Consider the following 16,022-nt stretch of genomic DNA (forward strand, 5'->3'; position numbering starts at 1 on the left):
ATAACGCAGTAAATTATAATCGCTGAATGGACTGGACTTCAGTCGTCGATTAACACAGGGAAGTGCACTTACATTCTTTGGAACTCATGAGATAATTTAATTTTCGAAAATTGATGTCAATGTGATGATAATACAGTTAAAATGGCAACCATTTAATTGTGATACAGAATTTTGTTATAATAAATGTAATTTTGTGATGATTCAACTGGCTATGTCATAGCTCTCTTCCATTGGTCGTGACAAATTGGGGGCACGTCCGGGAGAGTAGTCTGTTCTGTCAACCAGTGAAGTGTAGAAAGTGATTAGCCAGAAGTATAATCTTCACAAAGGTATTTGTACTGCAGTGATCTCAGGAGTGGTATAGAAAATTTCTAACTGTTGAAGTTTGAGTTAGAGTTTGACAGTGAGGTCATTTCAGGTTTATAAGTTGTTCCACATTGTTACTTTAACGCAAGTATGGATTTGTCTGAATACATTGAGCTAGGAGAGAAGTATGGGCTTCAGGGTGAGAAGTTACTTACCTTTGCTCGTGAAGAAAGGGATAAGGAAGTTAGTCGGCGTGAAGCTAATGCAGCTAGGGATGAGCGCCAGAAGCAAAGGGAAGAACAGTTGAAGCTTGCAGAAGAGGCTACTAAGCAAAAGCAATTAGAGTTGGAGATTGCTGAGTGTAATAAGGATAGGTATAGTTTAAGTTCGGATTATGACTCTCAAGGGTTTCAGAGTGCGCTACCACGCATGCAAGCGTTCAACGAGAACTCTGACGATTTGGATGCATACATATTGCGTTTTGAAAGGCATGCTACCTTGAGCAAGTGGCCCAAGGGAGCATGGGCTCCGGCCCTAGGAAACTTATTGACAGGCCGTGCGCTAGAGTGCTATACGCGCCTGCCCACCAGTGAAGCTGAGCATTACGATAGCCTTAAGCATGCACTGCTGCAGCACTTTGCACTAAATGCAGAAGGCTTCCGGAAGCGATTTCGGGAAGCGAAGCAAAAGGACGGCGAATCTTTTGCACAATTTGCTGCGCGCGTGTCTGGGTACGCAAAAAGCTGGGTTGAGCGTTCGGAATGTAGTGACTCTGCAGAAGCACTATTAGACTTGTGCGTACAAGAGCAATTGTTCGCAAGCTGCACACGCGAGCTGGCGATATTCATTCGTGAGCGCACTCCAGGTAGTGTGCAGGACTTCGTTAAACACGCTGAGCTGTACTTTGAAGCGCGTGGTCTTAGCGATCAAAAGAGTCAGGCGGCATTTAGGGCTAACCAGCCAAAAGGTCCTAGGTGTCATTCATGTGGTAGATGGGGTCATATTGCGCCTAAGTGCCCTACAAAAGGGGAGGTAGCTACCAAATACCCTCCCAAACAGCCTACCTCTGGAAAGGCTAAGACAGGGGGAAGTTGTCTCACAGGGCTATGTCCGGATGCACCTGCCAGCGAGGTAGAGTCAGGTAAAGCAGACGCAATACGCACTGCCAAGCTGATTTGCGGGCATGAGTTACTCGTGCTTAATAGTGGGCATGAGTTAGGCCCTGACAATGTGCCTACCTGTCAGGGTAGAGTGAATGGTAAGAGGGTCACGGTGCTGCGGGACACGGGGTGCAACGCGATTGTGGTCCGCAGAAGTCTAGTTGGGTACTCTCAAATGTCAGGTGAGCTCCAGCCATGCGTGCTCATGGATGGTACCATACGGAGGTTCCCGCTTGCCTTTGTAGATATTCATACACCATACCTTTCAGGCAATGTGAAAGCACTTTGTATGGATAATCCAGTCTATGACTTGATTGTAGGTAACGTCAACGGAGTGCAGATGCCAGTTGGAGTCGAAGGAAGGACTGAGGAGGCATCGGGCTCTTACGGGGAGACTGCGTCTGAGGTCGACATGGAGATGCATGGGAGAGGAGTCGACATGGAGACACAGACTGATGCTGGGTCAGATGGCGGTGCCAAGGGGACTGGAATCGTTGCGGAGAGACGGGAGGAGACGACGGACGCCACCCACAACACAGGTATCGGGGCTAGTGTTGAGACTAGGGGGATGAGGAGGAGGAAGGAGCAACCGTGGAGGCGGCTGAAGATGCCGGACGGCATCGAGATTGCAGCCACTCGAGACGAGATGCTGAGGGAGCAGGAGGGGGACGTGACGCTGGAGAAGGTGAAAAGGTTGGCGGTGAGTGGTGAGAATAAGATCGTAGGTAAGGGGGGACGAGTTCGATACTTCTACGATAACTCGCTCCTATATCGTCAATATGAGTCACCTCATGTTGAGAACGGGAAAGTTTTCAAACAGCTCGTAGTCCCAAAAGCACTGCGAGAATCAGTACTACACCTTGCACATGATATGCCGCTAGCTGGTCATCTCCAAACAAGGAAAACACTTGATAGAGTGATGTCACAGTTCTATTGGCCAGGTCCAGTCAGATGTAAAGCGCTACTGTGCTTCATGTGACGCATGCCAAAGAACTACACCAAAAGGTAGGGTAGGTAAGGTCCCCTTAGTTACCCCTCAGTTGATCGACACATGCTTTCGACGTGTTGCGGTGGATATCATAGGTCCACTTCAACCTATCACCGACAAAGGTAACCGGTACATACTTACACTTGTAGATCTAGCTACTCGTTACCCCGAGGCGAAAGCTCTTCCGTCTATCGAAGCTGAACGCGTAGCTGAAGGTCTCATGGAGGTCTTCTCTAGACTAGGCTTTCCAAATGAAATGCTTTCAGACAACGGCACCCAATTCACTGCCGGGGTCATGAGGGAAGCAGCGCGTCTAGTAGGAATTAAGCAATTCTACACTACGCCGTATCATCCCATGGCAAACGGATGCTTAGGCGCATGTGTCAAGAGAGACCCAAAGATTGGGATCGCTATCTACCTGCGCTACTTTTCTCATATCGCGAAGTCCCACATGAGAGTACAGGTTATTCACCCTTTGAATTGATGTAAGGTAGAGTAGTCCGAGGGCCAATGACGATACTCAGGGAGTTATGGACGGAGGAAATTCCTGAGGAAGAGGTAAAGACCACCTATCAGTACGTCTTAGACCTTAGGGATAGGTTACAGTCCACTTGCGAAGTCGCTAGGAGCGTACTCGAGAAGTCATCTCTCAGGTACAAGAAACACTTTGACGTAAGGGCAAGAGAGAGAAGGTTTGAAAAGGGGGACAAAGCCTTACTGCTGTTGCCCACCAGCTCAAACAAACTTGAGATGCAATGGCAAGGGCCGTTCGAAGTGGTAGGACGAGTGGCACGACACAACTACAAGCTGCGGGTGAAAGGTAAGGAAAAGACTTATCATGCGAATCTGATGAAGAAGTATCAGGAGAGAGCACGTGAGGAGTCTGTGAGAGAGGCTAACCACTTGCGTGTGATCGATGAACAGGGTAGTGAGGATGAAGCTGTGTCCATTGAATGCCCATCCGTTGTGCAAACTGAAGGTGTGAGTGATGTTCACATCAGTGATGAGTTGAGCAATGCTGAACGTAAGGAACTCGTAGGATTAGTGAAGGGTTTCGCTGACGTGATGACTGATGTACCAGGTCACACAAATCTGGCGCAACACACAGTTCAGTTGAAAACAGAAGAACCAATTCGTTCTAGACCATTTCCTGTTCCACAGAGTATGAGGGAGACAATACAAGAGGAGGTGAACACGATGCTGGACATGAAGGTAATCGAACCATCGATGTCACCGTATGCAGCCCCTGTTGTACTAGTACCGAAGAAAGACGGGAAGGTAAGATTCTGCGTAGACTACAGGAAACTTAACTCGGTGACTGTCATCGATAATGAACCGATCCCAAATGTAGAAGAGATCATGTCAGAAATCGGAGAGGCCAAATACTTCTCGAAAATTGACTTGTCGAAAGGATATTGGCAAATCCCCGTCGACGAGAGAGACAGAGAAAAGACTGCTTTCGTCACACCAGAAGGTCAGTATCAATTTCGAGTGCTACCATTCGGAATGGTGAATGCCCCTGCGGTATTCACACGCATGATGAGGAAGTTGCTTGCAGGTTTGCCTCATGTTGTACACTACATAGATGACGTATTGGTGTACAGCAAGACATGGGAGGAACACGTGGACGATCTCCGACGGGTCTTCCAACGACTACGAGAAGCTCATCTCACAGCACGACCAAGTAAGTGTCATCTCGGCTGTCGATCAGTCGAATTTCTAGGACACATCGTGGAAGGAGGTAGAGTGAAGCCAACTCCAGAGAAGCTGGCCAAGGTGAAGTCGATGCCGAGGCCAACAACGAAAAGGGAGGTGAGATCGTTCTTAGGATTGGTCGGGTACTATAGAAAGTTCATTCCCAACATGGCCGCGATCGCAGCACCTTTGACCGATCTAACAAAGAAGAACCAACCAGAAAAGGTAAGATGGGGAGAAGTACAGGAGCATGCATTTCAAACACTGCAAGACAGGCTCTGTAAGTATCCTATCTTACGCTTGCCAAACAGAGACGAAGAGTATGTGGTAAGGACAGACGCGTCAGACATAGGCATAGGAGCTGTCCTGATGCAAAAACAAGACAGCGACTTGTTTCCGGTCAGCTATGCGAGCCGCAAACTGCTTGATCGCGAGCGGAAGTACGCAATAGTTGAGCGCGAATGTCTGGCATTGGCATGGGCTGTCAAAAAGTTTTCGTACTACTTGTATGGAAGGAAGTTCACGTACCAGACAGACCACTACCCACTTGCTTATCTGTCCAAAGCGCAGCACAAAAATGCGAGAGTTCTGCGTTGGGCGCTAGCTTTGCAAGCGTACGATTACAGAGTGCAAGTGATCAAAGGATCGGAGAACGTAGGAGCAGATTACTTAAGTAGATGTCCCTAATTTCAAAATATAGCAGTTGTTTTGAAGGAGGGGGATATTTGTCACAGGTAGTTTTTTGGTCTAGTGGTATGATTCTCGCTTCGGCTGCGAGAGGTCCCGGGTTCGACTCCCGGACAAGCCCCCATTTGTCACGACCAATGGAAGAGAGCTATGACATAGCCAGTTGAATCATCACAAAATTACATTTATTATAACAAAATTCTGTATTACAATTAAATGATTGCCATTGCAACTGTATTATCATCACATTGACATCAATTTTCGAAAATTAAATTATCTCATGAGTTCCAAAGAATGTAAGTGCACTTCCCTGTGTTAATCGACGACTGAAGTCCAGTCCATTCAGCGATTACAATTTACTGCGTTATAACGTCATTGAAGCGGCTCGTAGGATGGCAGCTCGTGCGTTGACGGCGGCCCAAACGAAACATCCAGCGTTCAGGAGGCAGCATACATGCTGCATCCCCAGTGTGGGTAGGTACTGACTACTGTGGTGCTCGGTTTATCAACGCTGCGTTGACGGCACCATGGCATTAAAACATGTCGACCCCTCCTTCTCTGCGACGTGGAGTACGAACTCAATATTATGTAGTGCGACTCGAAGTGAAGCACGAACTCGGCTCGGAGTAGGCGCGGGACAGGGACTCGGGGCAGGAGTATGAACTCAGGATAAAACCCTTAAGAAATTGGAACACATTTCCACTAGCTGAAAATCGTACCCAAATTCCATATATATAATAACTCCACATTTTCAATCCATGCTTCATAAACCTCATATACATTTGCTATAAATTAGCCTATGGCTACTTCAATTTACCGCTGAATAAATTATCACTTACCCTGACACAAATCTCTATTTCAATTATCCGTTTCACATCAACATACATATATCATAGTTGTCAAATATCTCTGTAAAATAACATTTACTGACAGACTTTCTTCAGATTCTATCACAACCATAGTTATGAAAAATCAAATTCACTTATTCTTCAATTTCTGCCACACATCTATCTCAACTTCCTCAGATTTTCTGACATTCAGATAATATTCTCAAAATGCAAAATAATGCTATCACTTGCTTAAGCGCTGACTGTAAAACTGATAGAAAAACTATTCAACTCACCACCATTGTGAGCTCACAACTCCTCCCAAAATTAACGGTACTCGAACTCGAGGGCCATAGCCTGTTGGCTCCTCAAAACACAAACTCGAGGGCCCTAGCCTGTTGGCTCCTCCGAACACAACTTGGTTCTCTGCTGCCAAAATGAAGAGTGACTCTCTCCTACACTGTGGCAATGCAACCTGTGGCTTCGGGCGGGTCTTGGCATTCAAAGTATCCCTGACATTCGCCCTTGCCTGGAGGCGATTACGTAATACTACCTGTCTCCCTCTCTGAGTGGAGTCAATACATTTCCACTAAGCTACTTATTTTTTTGTTTCCTTTTTCAAACACGATTATAGCAAAAGCATTTTCTCTTGGCAACATCTTTCCGTCAAAAATATACATAAACAAATTAGAGAACTTTCTTTTGCAAATTTCAGATACTACATTATTTTTTTTATACTTATTTTCCAAATTTCAGAATATTGCTGTCGGGAAAAAAACTACCTGTGACACTGATCATTATCATCACTGCATTGTGCAAAACGTACATAAAAATTTAAAAAAGCTACAGCTCATATACAACAGTGGAGCGCATTCACAAACGCGTATGACTTCTACGCGCTTAAGGTGCAATCACACATCGCCGGTTCAGATGGCGGTTCATGGCGGTTCAGGAAATCGCCGTGCTCCGCCAAAGACCTTGTTTACACCGTACACAAACCGTGGTCATCCGTCACTCATCCGCCATGAACCCCGAGAACCGCGAGGAACCGCGGGGAACACCCAGAAAAATTAAACATGTTTAATTTTTCGTGGCGGTCTTGGCGGTTTGAAATGGACCGTGTTCACATCGCCGTTCATCGTGTAAAGAACGGCATCCTCCGTGTTTGCACCGCAAGATCCGTGATGATAGGGCCTACCGTGTTAACACCGCCATAATTTTCAAGCGAAAAGAAACAATGAACTTAAAAGAGAATAATGGCTCCGGCGACACTTCGTGGCGGAGCAATAAAAAATGGAGAAAAAAAAGCAAAGATGAACCCATAATCCAAGATCGGGTAAATATATTGAATGCTATACTTTCTTTACTTCTTTAACACATATACAGTAAGAAATAAAGTTTAATGTTCAAAAAGTTGTTAGGTATGTTGAATTACCTCATTTACATTAAAACCATCATTTACATTAAAAGGTGAGTTCATAATTTTTATTAAAGCTTAACAGCTTACAGTTATACACAGAAGACTTATGTAAATATGTTATGTTGATACAGATAATATTATGTTGAAACTTAAGAGAGTAGAGGGAAAAGCAATGTTGAAACTTTAAAAAAAATCACCATTATTGTGTTACGTGAACCTGTAAGTAAAGAGGAAACTATGACACATACTGTATATGCTTCTTTGATAATGTATAATGTACATATGTCTTTTTATTGACTATTGCTAAAGATATTATTATTATTATATTATCATCATTGCCGTTCTTATAAAGCGCACAATACCTTTGGCAAGGTCTCTATGCGATTAAGAGGGGGAACAAGAAGATAAACAGGAAAAGGTAATTTCAGAAACAGCAACATGCAGCATTAATCATCATTTACAATCACTATGTTACTATTTTAACAGATAAGTCTTTCAAAACATTTTGGACTTATTGATGGAACTTGCATGTTTTATCACTTGGGGTGCTGTTCCACAATTCTGGGGCGGCATCAACTATCGTTTGTCATAGTAGTTTGTTGTAATGGATCGAGGTATAACATACAGATTCCCCTTAACGATTTAGGAACTCTCATAGGCTCATATTTCACAAGGAGCTCTGAAAGGTAAGAAGGAGCAATTTTGTGAAAAACATGTATAAACAAGCAACAAGATCTTAAATTCAATACGCGAAATAATTATGTGAAAACTTAAAAGAGAAAAAGAAAGATGTTGAAACAAGCAAATACTTGTACATCACTCGATAAAATAACCTGCAAATGAAGAGGATTCTTTGGAAACTTCGTTGGATTATGCTTTGATATGTATGTCATTTAATGACAGTTAGTACAGATATTTTAAAAATCAAAAGAGAGAAAAAGCACGTTGAAACTTGAAGATAATTGCTTGTTGCATCACTTATATCAATCTGTAAAAACACAGGGGGCTACAACGTTTCATAATTTCTTTAAAATTGTGTTTAAGTAACAAAGCAAAACGCTCCTTGTTGAAAGCCATTGAGGACAAGTGAAAGGGCTCTGATTGCATCCAACTACATGGCCTTGGTATGGACTCCTCCACCTTCCGGGGAGATCCGTGTTCCTACCGCGTCAATGCGCGTTTGCTCCCTGTTCAAAACGTGTTGAGAACGTAGTCGCATCGCGTTTAAGTGCTTTCCGCCATCATTGGGACACGGTTCACGGCGGTTTGAGAACCGCCATGAACCGCCATCTAAATCGGCGATGTGTGATCGCACCATTAGCAGCTCTAGGCTCGCATGAGCGCATAAACACATACCTGAATATGAAGGCTTTGGTGTGGCTCCCGTACAAACGATATCAAACCCCAAATCCAGTTTGCCGATTTTCAGCCAAATCCTCGAATTACTCAACACAAAAATGGTCCAGGAGATTCACAAAGCCCATACAATACAGTTGGCACAGTGACACAAAAATAATATCACAGAACAACACAAAAATCACAAACAACTCAGAGCACAGAAAAGAGGCAACCACGCAGGGCGCTCTCTATGGTCTACGGTCTTGTCTCTCTCTCTGCGCTCTCTACGGTCTATTACAACATTCAACATTCAACATTCATTTGATTAAAATTGGTTTTTAAATGGCTGAGATGCCCAAAACAGAGCGATTCTAATAGGTGGGACCCACACTTTATTACGATCGCTTTGTTTTACTTTGGTTTTTTTTTTTCGATGTTTCAGTCATTCCAAACCCAATTTTCATCAATTAAACTTTGAATTCCTCTTAAAATGGCATGCTGTGTACTATTTCATAAGAGTTTTCTTGGTATCTCGCAGAAAGTTAAAAGAACCAATCTCATCTCCACCAATACTGTGCCATCCCTTTAAAGTTGATTTCAATTTTAGGTTTGGTAAAATGGACTTATAGTTTGATAAAACGGGGGCCCTGTACTATGCTAATTACCAAGGTCATCAGGACGCGCGCGTCAAAATCTTAGAATGCTCAAAACACCTTTCCGTCGGTTTTCTCGACGTTCCAGACAATTTGAAGTGTTTCCAAAAAAAAAAAAAAATCCGCACGTGCGCGTCCGTCTGCCCGCGCGTTTTTGCGTGCATAGCGCGTTAGCAACATGAAAATGATCTTTGCCCCTTTGACTTGGAATTCTGATACATCCAGTTGTGATCTAAATCTATCGGTTTTCAGTCGATTTTGACCAAAAAGAAGGTAATAGAAGTGTATCAAAGTTCAAATTCAGCGCGCGTCTATCTACACAAACATAGTTAAAAATCTGCCTTTTTTATGCAGTGGAACCCTTTATTTATATTTCAAAAGCATACTGTGAAATGTAGAAATGTCAAGTATCAATATTTCATTGACGATAGCATGACGCCATCATATCGTGTAATTTTTTAATGTACTGTTTCTGAGGTTCATTTACGCGTATCACGGTAATTTTTGCTCAATATTAACCCAAATTCGGGTGTATTGGACTTTGGAAAATTGACCGATAAAGGGCGTATATTACGTGATCATAGCAGTGCCGTATCATTGGGCAGTCGTATATGGAGTGATTTCTGTCTTCCTTTCATTTTCCCCCTTTTAGGGGGCGTACAGGGGAAGAGATGAACTTAGGATCTCATTTTGCCATATGGAAGTATCATTCCTGTCTAACCCTGAAATGCATTTGAAGAAACGTCATTTATTTTCCAATCTGCAGTCCTATAGAAATTTCAGCTATTCCAAAAGTAAAACATTTCCGTGGATGTTCCGTGGCCGAGTGATAGAGTAATGGTTCGCATGTAGATGTTTTAGGAATCGATGCTCGGAGGACACGTTGTGTTTTTTGGTTTATTTTTCTTTTAGCTCTTTTCAAGTAACATTTCATATTCAGTTGCAACTATTTTTTAACAACAAAAGATCCCTTATTTTTGTCTTAGTTCAAGGTATTTCCATTTTTTCTTATTTTGTCACATTGCTAAAAAAATATGTATAAGCTTTTTAAGAATTTTAAGAATATTAGAATAGGGAAGACCAACTTTATATGAAAAGGCACGATATCAAAATCTGTAGGCCCACTCGTTTTATTTCAGAATATTTCACTTTTTTCAATTGTTGCGAGTTGAGAGGGAGTTGTAGATAGAGAGAGAAAGATATGCAATGTATTGTTGAAGAACTCTTTTAAGCAACACCCTGCAGGGTATAGAGTGTTTGAAGGGGTCCTGTTTCGTTCTGCCTTGGAAAAGGCAAAGCTTTCATTTTCGTCATAGTTGACTCACTATCCGTAACCGCTGTTGTCATCTGGGCAGTATAGAACCGAGTTTCATGCTTTAACGCTTACGTGGTAAGCGTTCAATATGACACATCTTTCTTCTTTATAAAGTCAATCACTTCTGATCGAATCACATATGTTCTGACACGTTTTACTGAAAGCTTGTAAAGCAAAATTTATGCACGATGAAAGCACTGGTGCATTAGTGCTATCATAACAGACCAAACTTGCAAATTTCATACCAGTTGGACGCTTAGCACGGTAAAAGTGGCAGATTTACGTTTTTATGTCATCGTAAAATTATCAAATGAACTGGAATGGTAAAATAGGTTAGTAAATTCGAGGTTTTAACAACTGAAAAAAAAAATTATTGGTTTTGTGATGCAGGGTCATATATTGCCATGAACTGTCATACTTGTCATACTTGTTATACTTCTTTTTTTTCAACTGAGGTGCTGCCTCTTTTGTGCAGGTATAAATCACATTGTCATGTACATTGTAAACTCACACACAGGCAATTTTCCATTGGTTTGTATCGGAGGCAGCATTAATTCGACTGCGGCAAAAAAAAATTGCAGCCTTGTTTTCTAAGAGCTCTCAAAATTGTTCATATTTTGTAATAGAAACATCATTGGATTCCGCAATGGGTACCGCTCCACTATCTACATGAATTTGCATTTTCCTATGATGGAAAGGCATTGCACTTTTGAGGAGTTGAACGTAACGCATCTATTTCAATTTCAATTTCAATTTCAATTTATTTTCATATTTCTTGATGAAAAAATGCACCAAATATAACAAAATTAAATGAAGTACATGATATCAAGCTGGAGACATAAAATATTGCAAATATATAAATCATATAGTGGTCGATCTATGAAGTTTCGAATCTGTGAATGAATGCTAAAGAAATATGAAGGAACCTACTTAAAAGCGAGCTTGTTGAGCGTAGGTCCCAGTTAAAATCAAGTTAAAGATTAAGATGGGGATCACGGGTACAACAATGACCGAAACATAGAGGAAAAAAAGTACAATTATACAGTTATATAACAAATTCTTCTCTAAATGCAGATTTGGGGTCGGATAATTGCTATGCTATTGCTATTGCTATTGCTATTGCTTCAGACGACAAAACTTAAAGAATACATTCTGCAATGTACTAATCAGGGTCAAAGATTAAAGGAAGTATTAATTACAATTTTACAATGTATATATTTCTCATTGATGATGATTAATTTACAATCTGTACTTGGTTCATCTGTGTATCAATCAATCTGCATCTTATTATGTAGTTTCTTCTCATTGTGAAACAAGATCAGGGTTTCATGTTGTTGTTGTTGTTGCATTTTCTAATCTCCATAGCTTTCTGGAGGTAAAATATGCATTGATCAAGTTCCAGTTTCTTGTCTCCTTGACTGTGTTGCGGCTACAAACGAAGAAGACATGAGTGAATTGGTGTCTACTGACTCCGGAATGTCCACGGATGATGACATCGAGAAATACGGAAGTGGTCAGGAAATCCCACATTGACAGTTTATGAATTAGCTTTGATGCAAATATACATTTATATGATTATATATATATATATATATATATATATATATATCGTCGATGGGGTGACAAGACCTCGTATCTCAAAAATGTCGAAAAAAATTTTTTTTTGGCTTAATGGTCAAAGAATTGGTCAAGTGATGTCTTGGCCAAATCCCAACTGTCTTACTCCAAAAATGAAGCCACCATGACATGTCAAAGCAAAGGCTTTCCCATTCACTACAGTGCTTTGGCCGCCATGTTTTTTTGCTCTCCTGAACATTTGTCATTTTTGAAATACAAGGTCTTGTCACCCCAGCGACGATATATAGATATAGATATATATGTACAAATATAAATATGTATATATGTACATATGTTATATATGTATATATATGTATAAATAAAAGCATGTATATATATATATATATATATATATATATATGTGTGTGTGTTTTATATATATATATATATATATATATATATATATACATATATATATATATATATATATATATATATATATATATAAGGGACGATGCTGATATTTTTACCGGACGTTTCTGACATCTAGTGAAAAATGAAATAACAGAGACAATAAAGAGAGTAGATGTCGCATGATGCCGGCTGGTAGTCGAAAATATCTATCATCAGCGGGCATCGTGCAATACCTGCAGTCTTCATTCATTGTCTCAATAATTATACTTGTACAGTATTCATATATTAGGTATATATATAATATGTAGTTCAGGCAAAGCCTTTACATATTTCTGAAAGGGTAACAATTATCCCCAGATTTTCACAATTTCTCTTGCTTTTGTCAACTTATTTTCATGATTTCAAACAAGTTGTATGGCTGCTTAATGTACTTAATGCGCGATCTAAGAAGAAAATGAATGACAAATGTACGGTTCATAATATCAAGCAGTAGTAGATATTTAGGGTGTCCAAAATTTACATACGTCAACCCTTAAACAGCTCCAATTTTCCTTCTCTGCTACACCTGGATATTGACAGCTGTTTCTTGAAATCATTTTCCTCGAATGACGTTTCGTTTAATTTTCTCCTTTAAAACATATTTTTATTGCATGTTGAAGATACAGTAATTGGTTTGCATTTTAAGCTATTTGAATAGCTATTGAACAAGCTACGTAGTCAAATAAGACAAGTCTTCCCAAATAAGGAATTGATTCAGTAGCGCTTTTATTACTTATACTAATCACATAATTATGTAGGTATATATAATGAAATAACAATGAACAATAATGATTATATATATATATATATATATATATATATATATATATATATATATATATTTATACATATATATATATATATATATATATATATATATATATATATATATATATATAATATACATTATATAAACATGCGGGAATACATGTTTTGGCTCCACGAAGAAGTGAAGAAACTGGTTATGCATTTTTAGCCAATAAATTCTTGTCAAGACTTCTGAAGAAGGCGTAGGACGCCGAAAATTCAGGTTGAATAAACTTATTCTTTATTGGCCAAAAATACATTACCAGTTTGTTTGCTCATTTAAAGGGTCTAGGAACACTACCCCCTGGAAAACTACCCTCCGGGCAACTACCACTGGGATGATTACCCCCCATGACAATTCCCCCCTAGGGCAACTACCCGCCGGACAACTACCCCCCGGACAACTACCCCCCGGACAACTACCCTCCTAGGGCAATCACCCCTCTGGGCGACTCCCCCTTAGGACAACTACCCCACGGATAACCACCCCCAGGATGACTATACCCCTGGATAACTACCCCTAGCATAACTACCCCCAGATAAGTACCCCCCGGATATCTACCTCCTGGATAACTACCCCTCGGATAACTACCCTCTGGATAACTACCCCCGGATAACTACCCCCTGGATAACTATCCCCTGGATAACTACCCCCCCGGATAACTACCCCCGGATAACTACCCCCCCCCCCCCCTCGGATAACTACCCTCCGGATAACTACCCCCCCCCCCGGGTAACTACCCCCCGGATGACTACCCCCCGGATAACTACCCCCCGGATAACTACCCCCTGGATAACTATCCCGCGGATGACTACCCCCAGATAGCACTATCAAATAATACATTATCACAGCAACAAAAAAGCAGTGAATTCAAAAACAAATACAACTTAAACAATCACTAAATATTACCGATGCCCCACCCTGACCTGATGGTGTTAGCTCATCAGCAAAACTGGTGATTGGCTTTATGGTCTTTCAGAAAAAAAACAAACGTGTCATTATAGTACCACCCAACGGCAACACATTGCCCACCGATGATCAAAGATATGTTCAGCTCATTTAGAAACGATTATCCTTACCCAAATCTCAATGCAGAAACCTGGCCAATGGAGTGAGCAAAACACTGGTAATATATTTTTGTCTAAAAATACTGTTTCCGTGACAACACATTGTCTAACACCGACAAAATGACGAAGGTCGGGATAACTACTACCCGCATTAGTACCCCTGGTATGACAACTACTACCCGATAATTAGTACTACCCTGGGGAGTTACCACTGCAATCTTCAACTTTCCCAGCGCAATTACCCTCCAGGGCAATCCAAGGGCTAGCCCCGAACAACTTACCTCCAGGGCTATTCCCCATATAGGGCAACTAACCCCCCTCCCTCCCCCGAACATCCCCTGTTCCCCGATAAATACCACCAGGACAATTTTCCCAGGGCAATTACCCACCAGATAAACATCAACCGGGTGATTAATCCCTCTAGGACTCTCCCACCAATCTTGATAGCCTACAACTACCTGCGGATATCAAACTACTTACCCTCCAGGTCAATTCACCAGGACAATTCCACATCGGGCACCTTGAACCCACGGCCCAAGACAACTACTCAGAGGCAGTTCTGCCTGGGATGAAAGGTCATGGAGTAGCCGCAATATCCCATGATTATGTCTAGTTGATAGGCCCACATATATTACATTTATTTCATAAATTAATGAATACATTACTGTATCTATTTGGAAAATTCTTATCACCGCCTCCAGATGTGTCTAGGAGAATTTCGATGCTATTATCTGTTTATACCGTAGCATTCATTTCAGTATTGCCCTGCTGCATCATTTTGCATTAACCACTATAGATTAGGCCTAAAAGCTAACACAGAACATTATTTTCATTCAAAATTGCCCTTTTCTAAAATGAAGGCCCCAAACAATCACCTCTCCCCCAATTAATTTGTCACAAGAAAATTACCCCTCCCATTTTTATTTTCTAAACATCCTTTGTTATTTCAGTCGAAAAACTCATATTCTGTGAACATCGAAAAATAACGGGTATCAACGAAGTCAACGAAGCAATCACAGTGATTAATTCTTCGTTTCTTTTTAATAATTTCGGTATTCGCGAGCCGCATCCGAGCTGATAATACATTAACCATTTGTGTTTTTCTCTTGTCTCTTTGCTTCTTGCTTTGCAACCGTCCTGGTCATCCAAGGCTAACACTCAGAGATCCCCATTTCTGCATTCAGTCTAGGAATGCAATAGTGAAAAGCTTGCTTGCTTTAAAAATGATAATGATAATAATGATGATAATAATTATAATGATAATAATGATACTAATAATTATAATGATAATAATGATACTACTACTACTAATAGTAATCCTGGTGGCTATACTTGCACAGGGCGCAGGTCCATTTTTTTCGATGCAAATGGCGTTTCAAGAAATAAAAATAAATATAAATATCACACATATTTACTCAAACATGAAAACACAGAAGAAAATGACAAGCAACAAACAACCACATACCAGATAAAGAACAAAGAATGCAATCGTTCCGAACATTATAAATTGCAGTTATAGTCCTCAGTGTGAGGGGAACAGATACGTTTTAAGTTTGGATTTAAATATTTTGTAGATGACAGTTGCCTCATCTGAATAGGTAGCTGATTCCACAATTCTGGTCCTATAGCCAACGGCGTAAATCCGTGCTGAGGAGTGGGGGGGGGGGGGGGGGATGATCGGCGATAGTCACCATCACCACGACTACAAGCCCATAACCGGACGGGTGCAGCCAGTTCACCGTGGGTCA

General features: G+C 41.1%; 1 protein-coding gene across 1 annotated transcript; it reads left to right on the forward strand.

The window, feature by feature from the left end:
• The first annotated feature begins 456 nt into the window (after positions 1–456).
• Positions 457–14,846, forward strand: LOC140236638 (uncharacterized). Its single transcript, XM_072316558.1, has 3 exons — positions 457–2,191; positions 2,945–4,803; positions 14,637–14,846. The coding sequence occupies exons 1-3, from the start codon at positions 457–459 to the stop codon at positions 14,844–14,846; spliced, it is 3,804 nt and encodes a 1,267-aa protein (XP_072172659.1).
• Positions 14,847–16,022: the final 1,176 nt, after the last annotated feature.

Source organism: Diadema setosum, chromosome 13 (assembly GCF_964275005.1).
Source record: "Diadema setosum chromosome 13, eeDiaSeto1, whole genome shotgun sequence".
In the NCBI taxonomy this organism is placed as follows: Eukaryota; Metazoa; Echinodermata; class Echinoidea; order Diadematoida; family Diadematidae; genus Diadema; species Diadema setosum.

Bases quoted from the DNA above. Each gene is read 5' to 3' on its own strand.
- LOC140236638 (XM_072316558.1), top strand. From the start codon at position 457: ATGGATTTGTCTGAATACATTGAGCTAGGAGAGAAGTATGGGCTTCAG. The intron at 2,192-2,944 runs GTAAGGGGGGAC...AATTGATGTAAG, and splicing joins TGGTGAGAATAAGATCGTAG to GTAGAGTAGTCCGAGGGCCA. The intron at 4,804-14,636 runs GTAGGAGCAGAT...AAATACCACCAG, and splicing joins TGATCAAAGGATCGGAGAAC to GACAATTTTCCCAGGGCAAT.